The sequence below is a fragment of the Salmo salar genome, chromosome ssa12 (assembly GCF_905237065.1).
Source record: "Salmo salar chromosome ssa12, Ssal_v3.1, whole genome shotgun sequence".
NCBI classification, from domain to species: Eukaryota; Metazoa; Chordata; class Actinopteri; order Salmoniformes; family Salmonidae; genus Salmo; species Salmo salar.
The window spans coordinates 89,902,100-89,916,082 of NC_059453.1; the positions used below are offsets into that span (position 1 = coordinate 89,902,100).

The 13,983-nt window shown below is 46.4% G+C and overlaps 1 protein-coding gene across 3 annotated transcripts in view; it reads left to right on the plus strand.

Annotated features, from left to right (window-relative positions):
* The window catches only part of LOC106566113 (copine-5), a 285,747-nt gene that overhangs the window by 63,843 nt on the left and 207,921 nt on the right, over window positions 1-13,983 (plus strand). For 2 of the 3 annotated variants that reach the window (XM_045691900.1, XM_045691901.1), the window contains 3 exons: window positions 756-795; window positions 6,395-6,409; window positions 6,868-6,944. In XM_045691900.1, coding sequence (XP_045547856.1) covers window positions 756-795; window positions 6,395-6,409; window positions 6,868-6,944 — 132 coding nt within the window. The remainder of the gene's footprint in view (window positions 1-755; window positions 796-6,394; window positions 6,410-6,867; window positions 6,945-13,983) is intronic. The other variant, XM_045691902.1, reaches the window with a different exon arrangement.

Genomic DNA, 13,983 nt, shown 5'->3' on the forward strand with positions numbered 1-13,983 from the left:
TCAGAAATAGTGCTGCTGTGATGTCACACTGTGGTATTTCACCCAGTAGATATGGGAGTTTATCAAAATTGGATTTGTTTTCAAATTCTTTGTGGGTCTGTGTAATCTGAGGGAAATATGTGTCTCTAATATGGTCATACATTTGGCAGGAGGTTAGGAAGTGCAGCTCAGTGACCACCTCATTTTGTGGGCAGTGCACTCATAGCCTGTCTTCTTTTGAGAGCCAGGTCTGCCTACGGTGGCCTTTCTCAATAGCAAGGCTATGCTCACTGAGTCTGTACATAGTCAAAGCTTTCCTTCATTTTGGGTCAGTCACAGTGGTCAGGTATTCTGCCACTGTGTACTCTCTGTTTAGGGCCAAATAGCATTCTAGTTTGTTCTGTTTTTTTGTTAATTCTTTCCAATGTGTCAAGTAATTATCTTTTTGTTTTCTCATGATTTGGTTTGGTCTAAATGTGTTTCTGTCCTGGGGCTCTGTGCGGTCTGTTTGTGTTTGTGAACAGAGCCTCAGGACCAGCTACCTTAGGGGACTCTTCTCCAGGTTCATCTCTCTGTAGGTGATGGCTTTGTTATGGAAGGTTTAGGAATTGCTTCCTTTTAGGTGGTTGTAGAATTTAACGGCTCTTTTCTGGATTCTCTCTCTGTCTCTGTCTCTCTCTCTCTCTCCCTCTCTCTCCCTTTCTCTCGCTCTCTTGCTCGCACACACACACACACACACACACGTAACCTGTGTTGTCTGTCTGTTTCTCCTCCAGGTATGATGTAGACTCTAAAAGCCCAGACCTCTCCAAACACGTGAGTGGACACGCCTTCTCAAACCCAAAGCCAATGATAAACAGGGATTGGCCAATACTCCCAATAATAACAGAACAAGGATTGGCCAATACTCACAACAATTATCAACATAATTGACTGATTCCGTTGGTTTTCAAAGTTATTGACCAATACAAGTTAACTGAATTTGCTGAACAGTCATCAGAGTTAAAACCATACAACTCATCACGAACAATTGACCCAATGTTCAGAGAGATTAAACATGTATTTCTGCTCTCTAATTGGCCAAACTCTTCTTATTTATGTCTTTGGTCTGATCGTGACGTTGCATGGCTTTATTAGTTGTGCCTGTTGAATGTCGCATGGTTTGATTAGTTGTGCCTGTTGAATGTCGCATGGTTTGATTAGTTGTGCCATCTAAAATTGCACCGACGGTTGAATTGAAGTGATTCCACAGGCCGACCCAATACAACGCCGGCGGAGGAGAGGTACTCGGAGTAGTCTTCTAGTCGCACACCACCCACCGCTTCCGAGTATATTACTCGCTTATATTCAGTCTCTGGATAATAAAGTTGATGAGCTCAGGGCGAGGGTCTCTTTCCAGAGAGACATCAGGGACGGTAACATACTCTGTTTCACAGAAACTGGGTTCTCAGCTCATCACACAGACAGGAACAAACATCTCTCTGGGAAGAAGAAGGGCGGTGGTGTATGTTTAATAATTAACGACTCATGGTATAATTGTGATAAAATACAGGAACTCATGTCCTTTTGTTCACCCAAACTAGAATATCTCACAATCACATGCCGACCGTATTATCTCCCAAGAGAACTCTCCTCGGTTATAGTCACAGCGGTGTATCTCCGCAAGCCGATACCATGATGGCCCTCAAGGAACTTCACTGGACTTTATGCAAACTGGAAACCACATATCCTGAAGCCGCATTTATTGTAGCTGGGGATTTTAACAAAGCAAATCTTAGGAAAAGGCTTTTGAAGTTCTTTCAACACATCGACTGTACTGTAGTACACGCGCTGCTAAAACAATCGACCACTGCTACTCCAACTTCCGGGATGCCTACAAGGCCCTCCTTTCGGCAAATCTGACCACGACTCCATTTTGCTCCTCCTCCCTTCCCATAGGCAGAAACAAAAACAGGAAGTACTCGTGATCAGGACTATTCAACGCTGGTCTGACCAATCGGAATATTGACGGATATATTGAGATGGTAACTGAGTTTATTTTATTTATTTTTCATTTACCTTTATTTAACTAGGCAAGTCAGTTAAGAACAAAGTCTTATTTACAATGACAGTCTACCCGGGATAATCGACATCCACAGCACCCAGGGAACAGTGGGTTAACTGCCTTGTTCAGGGGAAGAACAACAGATTTTGAACCACTGTATATAACCAAAGGTGACTGGGAATATGGCAGGATACAAACAGTGTAGTTATTCCCTCCGTAAGGCAATCAAACAAGCAAAATGTCAGTACAGAGACAAAGTGGAGTCACAATTCAACGGCTCAGACACGAGACGTATGCAGACAATCACGGACTACAAAGGGAAAACCAGCCACGTCGCAGACACTGACGTCTTGATTCCGCACAAGCTAAACACCTTCTTCGCACGCTTTGAGGGTAACACAGTGCCACCGACGCGGCCCGCTACCAAGGACTGTGGGCTCTACTTCTCCGTGGCCGTCATGAGTAATACATTGAACCCCTTTGTAATCCTTGCAAGGACGCGGCATCCCAAGCAGCATCCTCAGAGCAAACGCAGACCAGCTGGCTGGTGTGTTTAAAGACATATTCAATCTCTCCCTAACCCAGTCAGCTGTCCACACATGCTTTAAGATGGCCACCATTGTTCCTGTTCCCAAGAAAGCAAAGGTAACTGGACTAAATGACTATCACCCCGTAGCACTCACTTCTGTCATCATGAAGTGCTTTGAGAGACTAGTCAAGGATCATATCACCTCTACCTTACCTGACACCCTAGACCCAATTGAATTTGCTTACCGCCCCAATAGGTCCACAGACGATGCAATCGCCGTCACACTGCACACTGCCCTATCCCATCTGGACAAGAGGAATACCTATGTAAGAAGGCTGTTCATTGACTATAGCTCAGCATTCAACACCATAGTACCCTCCAAACTAGTCATTAAGCTTGAGGCCCTGGGTCTGAACCCCGCCCTGTGCATCTGGGTCCTGGACTTCCTGACGGGCCACCCCCAGGTGGTGAAGGTAGGAAACATCTCCACTTCACTGACCCTCAACACTGGGGCCCCACAAGGGTGCGTGCTCAGCCCTCTCCTGTACTCTCTGTTCACCCATTATGCGTGGCCATGCACGCCTTCAACTCAATCATCAAGTTTGCAGACAACACAACAGTAGTAGTCTTGATTACCAACAATGACGAGAAAGCCTACAGGGAGGAGGTGAGGGCTCTGGCAGTGTGGTGCCAAGAAAACAACCTCTCTCTCAACGTCAACAAAACAAAGGAGGTGATCGTGGACTTCAGGAAACAGCATAGGCGACAGGACCATAGTGGAGAATTTCAAGAGTGTTCAAAGCTGTCATCAAGGCAAAGGGTGGCTACTTTGAAGAATTTAAAATATATTTTTATTTGTTTAACACTTTTTTTGGTTACTACATGATTCCATATGTGTTATTTCATAGTTTTGATGTCTTCAGTGAGTGTAACGGCTGTCGGGAGAGAGAGTTGACCAAGGTGCAGCGGAGTTAGTGTTCATCTTGAATTTTAATAACAGAAAGAACACTATACAAAACAAGAAAACCGACAGCCAAACAGTCCTGTCAGGTGAAAACCACACAACAGAAACAATTACCCACAAAACCCAAAGGAAAAACATGCTCCTTATGTGTGACTCCCAATCAGCAACAACACTCTACAGCTGTGCCTGATTGGAAGCCACACGGCCAAAATCAATGAAACAAACCAACATAGAAAAATGCACATAGAACGCCCACCCAATGTAACACCCTGGCCTAACCAAAATAAAGAACAAAAACCCCTCTCTATGGCCAGGGCGTTACAGTACCTCCCCAAGGTGCGGACTCCGACCGCAAAACCTGACTCTGAAGGGAAGGGTCTGGGTGGGCCTTCTTACGGCGGCGGCTCAGGTGCGGGACGTGGCCTCTGCTCCACCCTCGGCGTCGGCGTCGCCCTCTTAGGTGGCGCACCTGGCCGCGCCGAAGGTCTGGTGGGCGACCTTGACTGCGCCCGGCTGGCGGGCGGCGATGGTTGCGCCCGGCTGGCGGGCGGCGATGGCTGCGCCCGGCGATGGCTGCACCCGGCTGGCGGGCGGCTCTGGACTGGCGAGACCCACTGGAGGCCTAGTCCTAGGAGGCGGCACAGGAGAGACTAGGATGGGGAGACCCACTGGAGGCCTGGTCCGTGGAGCAGGCACAGGACTGACCAGGATGGGAAGACATGCAGGAGGCCTGGTTCTGGGCGCAGGCACACGATTCACCAGGCTGGGGAGACATGCAGGAGGCCTGGCTCTGGGCGCAGGCACAGGACTCACCAGGCTGGGAAGACATGCAGGAGGTCTGGTTCTGGGCACAGGAGGTGCAGGGCTGGAGAGGTGCACAGGAGGCCTGGTGCGTGGGGCTGGCACAGTCTTCACCAGATGGCTAGCACGCACCTCAGGACGAGTATGGAGAGCTGACTCAGGTGACATCAACTCGAGGACAAGCTCCGTAGGGTGAATGTCGTGCCTCATGCACCAACACAGCAGCTCTCTCATATCTCTCTCCTCCAATCTCCCCATCAACTCCTTCACTGTCTCTGCTTCGCTCCCTTCGCTCACCTCCAACTTCACCCCGACTGGCTCTGGTTCCATCCTCGCATGGCACTTGCGGGGGGCTGGGATGTAGCGCACCGGGCTATGAGCGCGCACTGGAGACACCATGCGCTCCACCGCATAACACGGCGCCTGACCAGTACCACGCCGCTTCCGGTAAGCACGGGGAGTTGGCTCAGGTCTAACGCCTGACTCCGCCAATCTCCCCGTGTGCCCCCCCCCCCAAAAATAATTTTTGGGGCTGCCTCTTCACCTCCACCTGCTTCCCCGGCAGGTTGCTGCAATGGTCAAACAGCTGTTCCCTAGTCCAGTGTATTCTTGCCTCCAATACTTCCAGCGACCAGGATGCCATCTCCTCCCGAGCGCGCTGCTTCCTATAGTCCTCCTTGACTTCCATCTGCCCTCTTCTCCGCTGCTTGGTCTTCTTGTGGTGGGTAATTCTGTAACGGCTGTCGGCAGAGAGAGTTGACCAAGGTGCAGCGGAGTTAGTGTTCATCTTGAATTTTAATAACAGAAAGAACACTATACAAAACAAAACAAGAAAACCGACAGCCAAACAGTCCTGTCAGGTGAAAACCACACAACAGAAACAATTAGCCACAAAACCCAAAGGAAAAACATGCTCCTTATGTGTGACTCACCAATCAGCAACAACGCTCTACAGCTGTGCCTGATTGGAAGCCACACGGCCAAAATCAATGAAACAAACCAACATAGAAAAATGCACATAGAACGCCCACCCAATTTAACACCCTGGCCTAACCAAAATAAAGAACAAAAACCCCTCTCTATGGCCAGGGCGTTACAGTGAGTAGGTGTGGTCTAACTTTTGACTGGTACTGTATATATACAGTATATATCCATACAGTATGAAAACAATGTTATGAACAGTTTGTTTGTTCATACAATGTTGTTGTTTCTAGAAGTGGATACAATGGCTCCATGACCATACAGTAGGACACACCTCCTGTATGTTCAGTACGCCTGTATCATATGCATCCAGTGAATAATATGTAGTAGTATTAGTAGTAGTACAGTAGTTTTAGTATTATTATGTATCTTCATTATCAACAACATCATTTCTCATGAAATGTTTTTATCCACTGGTCTCCACATTTGAATTGGATAAATGGGATGTACAGATGTAGGATCTTAATTGGATCACTCTTTTATTACTGAGAATTTTCCTGCAAAGCAGGACATGCAAACTTGTTGAGTATTTGAGTAAAAAAAAGGCTTCTAAAGTTCGTAATTTCCACTTTGAAAATTCAGACATGATTTGACCGAAATAAAAATATATCAACCGCTACAAAAACAGCCATTAATTATAATCCACATAATAATTCAAAACATTTCTTGTAGCAGGATTATTTTCCTGCTGTAGCAAACTGGCTCAAATTAAGATCCTACATCTGTATGAATTATCATGTCACTATTTGAATGCTAATAAGAAAATAACATTCTGTTGTTTGGGAGACTGTTGGGACAAAAGGCATTTAGAGAGGTCTTCAAACACAGAAGAACCCATTTAACAGATTATTTCATGTATTTGGATAAAAAAATTTTTGCATATCTCCAACTGTAGGATTTTTATTTCTTTTATTCCACCCTGGTATTTGTATTCACTAACGGCTCTTATATGACATCTCACCTGTATTATCTCCTGCTACACTTCCTAGTTTGAGCGGTGCTGGGTGTTCTGGGTATTGTAGTGTTTGTGTGTATATGATGTGTTCTGTTGTTGTTGTTGCTGTTGACCCTGCTGCCTGCTCTCCCCTTCTGGAAGCCATCTGATGTCAGCGTACGTCTCTGCCTCTCTCCTCTCCTTCAGCACAGTAGCTGTAGTGATATTGTAGCTAGATATAGAGAAAACACACCCAGCTGTAACACATGGAACACACCCTACTAACCTCTGTATATGGCCTCCTTCCCTTGTTTCACTCTCGCTATCCCATCACCTTGTCCAATGTTCACCCCACGTTGTTGTTTCCCCACTCCCTCCATCCATGTTGACTGTCCCTCTTCCTTGGTCTTCCCTTCGTAACCCTATGCCTCCTCCATCCTGTCTCTCTTTCTGTCTCTATCTCTCTGTCTCTATGTCTCTTTCTGTCTCTCTGTCTCTGTCTCTTTCTGTCTCTCTCTCTCTCTTGCTCTCTCCCGCTCTCTCCCACTCTCTAATTCTCTCTCTCTCGCGCTCTCTCTCTGTTCTCTCTCTGTTCTCTCTCCCTCTTTCCACATCCCTCCTTGTCCCCCTCTCAGGACTTCTTGGGTCAGGTGTTCTGTACTCTGGGGGAGATCGTGGGGTCACCTGCCAGTCGACTGGAGAAACCACTGGGGTGAGTCAGTCTCAGATATCAGCTCTGTTGTTTAACCACTGTTGTCCTAAAGTGGTTCTCAAACCTCCTCTGTGACCCTCAGTCGTTTCACAATTTATTTGTAGCCCTAAAGTAGCTTGACGATTAGTTCACAAGTTTGAATCAGGTGTGCTGGTTCTGGAATAGATGAAATGTGGTTGTGGGACCCCTAGGAGAGGTTTGAGAAGCACTGTCCTAAAGGAGACTATTATGGTTGACAGGTTGGCCTCTGTCCACTGTCCTGTGGTGCTGAATGCCAGATCTCTGTAGCCTAGTGGCCTAGTGGTTAGGGCATATCTCGGGATCGTCTCCTGAGATAATACACCCCATGGACTCGCCTAAGATGGACTTTTCTACACCACTTATTGTATGACTGTGTACAAAACCAAAAATGACCTTATTTTTGTGTTTATAAAAATCTGCCAATGGTGTAAAAACCGGATAGAACTGCAATACAAAACTCTGATACACTCTGAATCTACACAGAGAGCTGTATCAGTCTGTATTCTCCGACAAGTGGTTCTTCTTGGACAAATCTCCAAGAGGTTTTATTTGAAACCAGGTTTCTCTGAAGACATAGTTAGAACTGTAAAACAGAAACGGCCTGCCCTCTGAATGGACACCTAGTGCTGGAGTGGAATGTATTCTCTGAAAGATTGGGAAATGTTATATAAATACCAGAATTCCCATACTATTCTCCAATATTCTATGTGCAATCCACAACAATGCAGACCTCCCTTAACATCCTGAACTGCCCTGGAGACACCAGATCATCAAGGTGCAGTGAACGCTGACGATCATTTCATATACAGAGCAAAATAAACAACTAAATGCAGATTGAGATAATTCTGTAGTGATCAATAGGACCTCTAGAGTAAACCATCCCTGTGATCTGATCTGGTGACTCGTACGTATGTCTCTCATTTAACAATGAGGTAAGGTATGGACGGAAGTTTGCACAAGAGGGCTTTATCAACAAAAAGACAGCAGTGTGTGGTTTACTCCAGTAAAGTCTCATTTCTGACATGTTCTAATGAGACCATGTTGACAGAAGAGGGAGAGAAACACAGGAAAAGGAAGGAGAAAAAAGATGACTGAAAATCAAAGAAGGGGAAAGGGAATTAGAAGGAGAGAAAAAGAACGATAAATAAATCAATTTTACTTGTTCCGACTGATGTATAATTATTGTCATTTGAGAACAGGGTGAGGCACTGAACCAGAATTACATCAATTAGTCTGCTGCTAAACGGCTGGCGTACAACCAGAGGGATGAGTTTAAGGTTGTAGGGTGTGTAGAGGAGAGGGATGAGTATAAGGTTGTAGGGGGTGTAGAGGAGAGGGATGAGTTTAAGGTTGTAGGGTGTGTAGAGGAGAGAGGGATGAGTTTAAGGTTGTAGGGGATGAAGAGGAGAGAGGGATGAGTATAAGGATGTAGGGGATGAAGAGCAGAGAGGGATGAGTTTAAGGTTGTAGGGGGTGTAGAGGACAGAGGGATGAGTTTAAGGTTGTAGGGGGTATAGAGGAGAGAGGGATGAGTTTAAGGTTGTAGGGGTGTAGAGGAGAGAGGGATAAGTTTAAGGTTATAGGGGGTGTAGAGGAGAGGGATGGGTTTAAGGTTGTAGGGGGTGTAGAGGAGAGAGGGATGAGTTTAAGGTTGTAGGGTGTGTAGAGGAGAAAGGGATGAGTTTAAGGTTGTAGGGGGTGTAGAGGAGAGAGGGATGAGTTTAAGGTTGTAGGGTGTGTAGAGGACAGAGGGATGAGTTTAAGGTTGTAGGGTGTGTAGAGGACAGAGGGATGGGTTTAAGGTTATAGGGGGTGTAGAGGAGAGGGATGAGTATAAGGTTGTAGGGGGTGTAGAGGAGAGAGGGATGAGTTTAAGGTTGTAGGGTGTGTAGAGGACAGAGGGATGGGTTTAAGGTTGTAGGGGGTGTAGAGGAGAGAGGGATGAGTTTAAGGTTGTAGGGTGTGTAGAGGAGAGAGGGATGAGTTTAAGGTTGTAGGGGGTGTAGAGGAGAGAGGGATGAGTTTAAGGTTGTAGGGGGTGTAGAGGAGAGAGGGATGAGTTTAAGGTTGTAGGGGATGAAGAGGAGAGAAGGATGAGTTTAAGGTTGTAGGGGATGAAGAGGGGAGAGGGATGAGTTTAAGGTTGTAGGGTGTGTAGAGGACAGAGGGATGAGTTTAAGGTTGTAGGGTGTGTAGAGGAGAGAGGGATGAGTTTAAGGTTGTTGGGGATGAAGAGGAGAGAGGGATGAGTTTAAGGTTGTAGGGGATGAAGAGGAGAGAGGGATGAGTTTAAGGTTGTACGGGATGAAGAGGAGAGAGGGATGACTTTAAGGTTGTAGGGGATGAAGAGGGGAGAGGGATGAGAAGCTAACCACCTTCTTCGCCCGTTTTGAGGATAACACAGTGCCACCCACGCGGCCCGCTGCCAAGGACTGTGGGCTCTCCTTCTCCGTGGCCGACGTGAGAAAGATATTTAAGCGTGTTAAACCTCACAAGGCTGCCGGCCCAGACGGCATCCCTAGCCGCGACCTCAGAGCATGCGCAGACCAGCTGGCTGGAGTGTTTACGGACATATTCAATCTCTCCCTATCCCAGTCTGTTGTCTCCACTTGCATCAACATGTCTACCATTGTTCCTGTACCCAAGAAAGCAAAAGGTAACTGAACTAAATGACTATCACCCCGTAGCACTCACTTCTGTCATCATGAAGTGCTTTGAGAGGCTAGTTAAGGATCATATCACCTCTACCTTACCTGACACCCTAGACCCAATTGAATTTGCTTACCGCCCCAATAGGTCCACAGACGATGCAATCACCATCACACTGCACACTGCCCTATCCCACCTGGACATCTATGTAAGAATGCTGTTCATTGACTACAGCTCAGCCTTCAACACCATAGTACCCTCCAAGCTCATCATTAAACTCGGGGCCCTGGGTCTGAACTGCCCTGTGCAACTGAGTCCTGGACTTCCTGACGGGCCACCCATAGGTGGTGAAGGTTGGAAACAACATGTCTACTTCACCCTATCCTCAACAGAGGGGCCCCACAAGGGTGCGTTCTCAGCCCTCTCCTGTACTCCCTGTTCACCCACAACTGCGTGGCCACGCACGCCTCCCACTCAATTTTGCAGATGACACAACAGTAGTAGGCCTGATTACCAACAATGATGAGACAGCCTACAGGAAGGAGGTGAGGGCCCTGGGAGAGTGGTGCCCGGAAAATAGCCTCTCACTCTCACTCTCACTCGTCAATAAAATGAAGGAGCTGATCGTGGACTTCAGGAAACAGTAGAGGGAGCACACCCCTATCCACATCGACGGGACCACAGTGGAGAACATGAAAAGCTTAAAGTTCCTTGCTGTACACATCACTGATGATCTGAAATGGTTCACACAGGCAGTGTGGTGAAGGCGCAACAGCGCCTCTTCAACCTCAGGAGGCTGAAGAAATTTGTCTTGGCACCTTAAACCCTCACAAACCTTTACAGATGCGCAATTGAGCTGTATCACCGACTGGTATGGCAACTGCACCGCCCGCAACCGCAGGGCTCTCCAGAGGGTGGTGCGGTCTGTCCAACACATCACCGGGGGCAAACTACCTGCCCTCCAGGACACCTACAGCACGATGTCACAGGAAGACCAAAAAGATCATCAAAGACATCAACCACCCGAGCTACTGCCTGTTCACCCCGCTACCATCCAGAAGGTGAGGTCAGTACAGGTGCATCAAAGCTGGGACATAGAGACTGAAGAACAGCTTCTATCTCAAGGCCATCAGACTGTTAAATAGCCATCACTAGCCCACTTCCACCCGGTTACTCAATCCTGCACCTTAGAGGCTGCTGCCCTATTTACATAGACATGGAATCACTGGTCACTTTAATAATGGAACACTAGTCACTTTAATAGTGTTTACATACTGCTTTACTCATCTCATATCTATATACTGTATTCTATTCTACTGTATTTTAGTCAATGCCACTCTGCTGAAGAGTGAATGAGGGGCTGAAGAGTCTGAATGAGGGGCTGAGGAGTCTGAATGAGGGACTGAGGAGTCTGAATGAGGGACTGAGGAGTCTGAATGAGGGGCTGAGGAGTCTGAATGAGGGATTGAAGAGGATGAATGACGGGCTGAGGAGTCTGAATGAGGGGCTGAAGAGTCTGAGTGAGGGGCTGAGGAGTCTGAATGAGGGGCTGAGGAGTCTGAATGAGGGATTGAAGAGGATGAATGAGGGGCTGAGGAGTCTGAATGAGGGGCTGGAGTCTGAATGAGGGACTGAGGAGTCTGAATGAGGGACTGAAGAGGATGAATGAGGGACTGAAGAGGATGAATGAGGGGCTGAGGAGGATGAATGAGGGGCTGAAGAGGATGAGGAGATGAAGGAAGTGTGTGTTTATAGTGTTGGAGTGTGATAGACCTGACAGAGGGGATAGAAGTGCATCACAGGGGTAAAAGTGGTGGTCGTGGGAGTGTGTCTGTTTGCTTCATGATTAAAGCACAACAGTGCCTGCTTACCCTTACGGCTGGTACACAGGGTGTTTTATTACAGCAGACATGGACTGATCATGGAGAGAGCTGCAGGCATCTAGAAGGAAGCTCTGTACTGTAGATCATGTTGTTGAGGATTAATGAGCTTTGAGCTTATATCCAACTGGCTGGGCTGTGTGTGGGTGTATAGGGCGACGGCATGTCAGGATCATCAAACACACAGAATGCTGTATGGTGCAGGTGTCATGTCCTTGCTCCGGCCAAACGCTATGCCACGCCCACAGATGTTACTTTGTTCTCCACAACGAGTCTGGATCTGAGTACCTTCCAGACCCTTCACTGAATGCAAACACATTCAGGGCTGTCTGATTGGTTCAGAAACCAATGGGCTGGGCCAGAGCCAGGACACACAGAAATTTGCCATTGGCTTTTATACTCTGATTGGTTATAGACGATCCAATCGCTGATGACTTTGTTTTGTACAACGCCCCCCACTAGTCATAGTTAACTGGTCATAAATGTCAAAATGTCTCTTGACATTTATTTTAGTCTCTCTCTCTCGCTCTCTCTCTCTCTCTCTCTCTCTCTCTCTCTCTCTCTCTCTCTCTCTCTCTCTCTCTCTCTCTCTCTCTCTCTCTCTCTCTCTCTCTCTCTCTCTCTCTCTCACACACACACACAAGCACACACACACATTCTGTCACGACTTCCACCGAAGTCGGTCCCTCTCCTTGTTCGGGCGGCGTTCGGCAGTCGACGTCACCGGCTTTCTAGCCGTCGCTGATCCACTTTTCATTTTCCATTTGTTTTGTCTTTGTTTTCTACAAACCTGGTTTCTATTCCCCAATTACATGTTCATTATTTAACCCTCTGTTTCCCCATGTTTGTGTGCGTGTTTGTATATAATGTTCAGGTCGTTACTTGTTGGCTGGTATTGTCTGCCGGGTTCATTATTACACCCGTTATTTACGAGTGACCAGTATTTCACGCACCTTTAGTATTTGTTTTATTACTCGTGCTGTTCGTGGAATAAATTACCTTGTACACTCATCTCTGCTCTCCTGCGCCTGATTCAATGCACCAGTTACCCACAGCCTTACACATTCACAAATTCTCCCATACGCACGCACACACACACACACACACACACACACACACACACACACACACACACACACACACACACACACACACACACACACACACACACACACACACACACACACACACACACACACACACACACACACACACACATTTTTATCAGTGCCTGCCCTCACCTAATATAGAAAAAGCCAGTGTGTATTTTGGTTCTCCTCTCCTCTTTCTCATGTAATTGTACTACTGGCTTTAATCTCATTTAATTAGGAAGCTGTCATTGTGTTGCTGGAAGGAAGTTAGATGCAGAGAGAGAGAAAGAGGGAGAGAGAGAACAGGCGGGATATGTGAGCGAAGAAGAAAAATAAGAACAAGAAGTAGAAGAACAAGAATAACAAGAAGTAGAAGAACAAGAAGAAGTAGAAGAAGTAGAAGAAGAAGTAGAAGTAGAAGAAGTAGAAGAACAAGAAGAAGAGGGTAGAAGAAGAAGAGGGTAGAAGAACAAGAAGAAGAGGGTAGAAGAAGAAGTAGTAGAAGAAGTAGTAGAAGAAGTAGTAGAAGAAGTAGTAGAAGAAGTAGTAGAAGAAGTAGTAGAAGAAGAAGTAGTAGAAGAAGTAGAAGAACAAGAAGAAGAGGGTAGAAGAAGAAGAGGGTAGAAGAACAAGAAGAAGAGGGTAGAAGAAGAAGAGGGTAGAAGAACAAGAAGAAGAGGGTAGAAGAAGAAGTAGTAGAAGAAGTAGTAGAAGAAGAAGTAGAAGAAGAAGTAGAAGAAGTAGTAGAAGAAGTAGTAGAAGAAGAAGTAGAAGTAGAAAAAGAAGTGGAAGAATAAGATGAAGAAGCCTGTGTGAGGAGGGTAGCCATTTGACAAGACAGGTGTGAGGTGGTGTTTGTGTGTTTGTCTGAAAAGGGAGCGTGCTGTTTTATAACTTGATTTATTTCTGTTCCACTTCTATTGTCAAGGGCCTCTCCTTGTGTCTGGAGAGAGGAGACTCAGAGACTAGCTGGTAATTAATACAGAACAGTAATGAATGCATGATGAGCATATCTGCCCCAAGGACTCAGGAGACTCTTCCTGGTGTTATTTATTCATTAAACCATATTCTTTAGTGCTTATATTGCAATTATTTCTTAATGACATATTGTTACGTTATAAGTGACACGCCTACTGCTCACCTGGGCACACCAATGACCCAGCTGCAGCTTTAATTGGTCGTACAGTGATTTGTGATTGGCCTTTATTCAACCAAAACATGTATGTGGAAGTTTCTGGGTAAGGCAATAGAATGTTTGTGCTGTGAGAAAGTATGTCATGGCTGATATCCAAGGATTCAGGACCAGTCAGGCGCAGGACAGCAGATATGAGTAAATAAATGTAATTTACTCAAAAATAGGCAAATACAATACAATAAAGCAAGCCCACATAACGGACC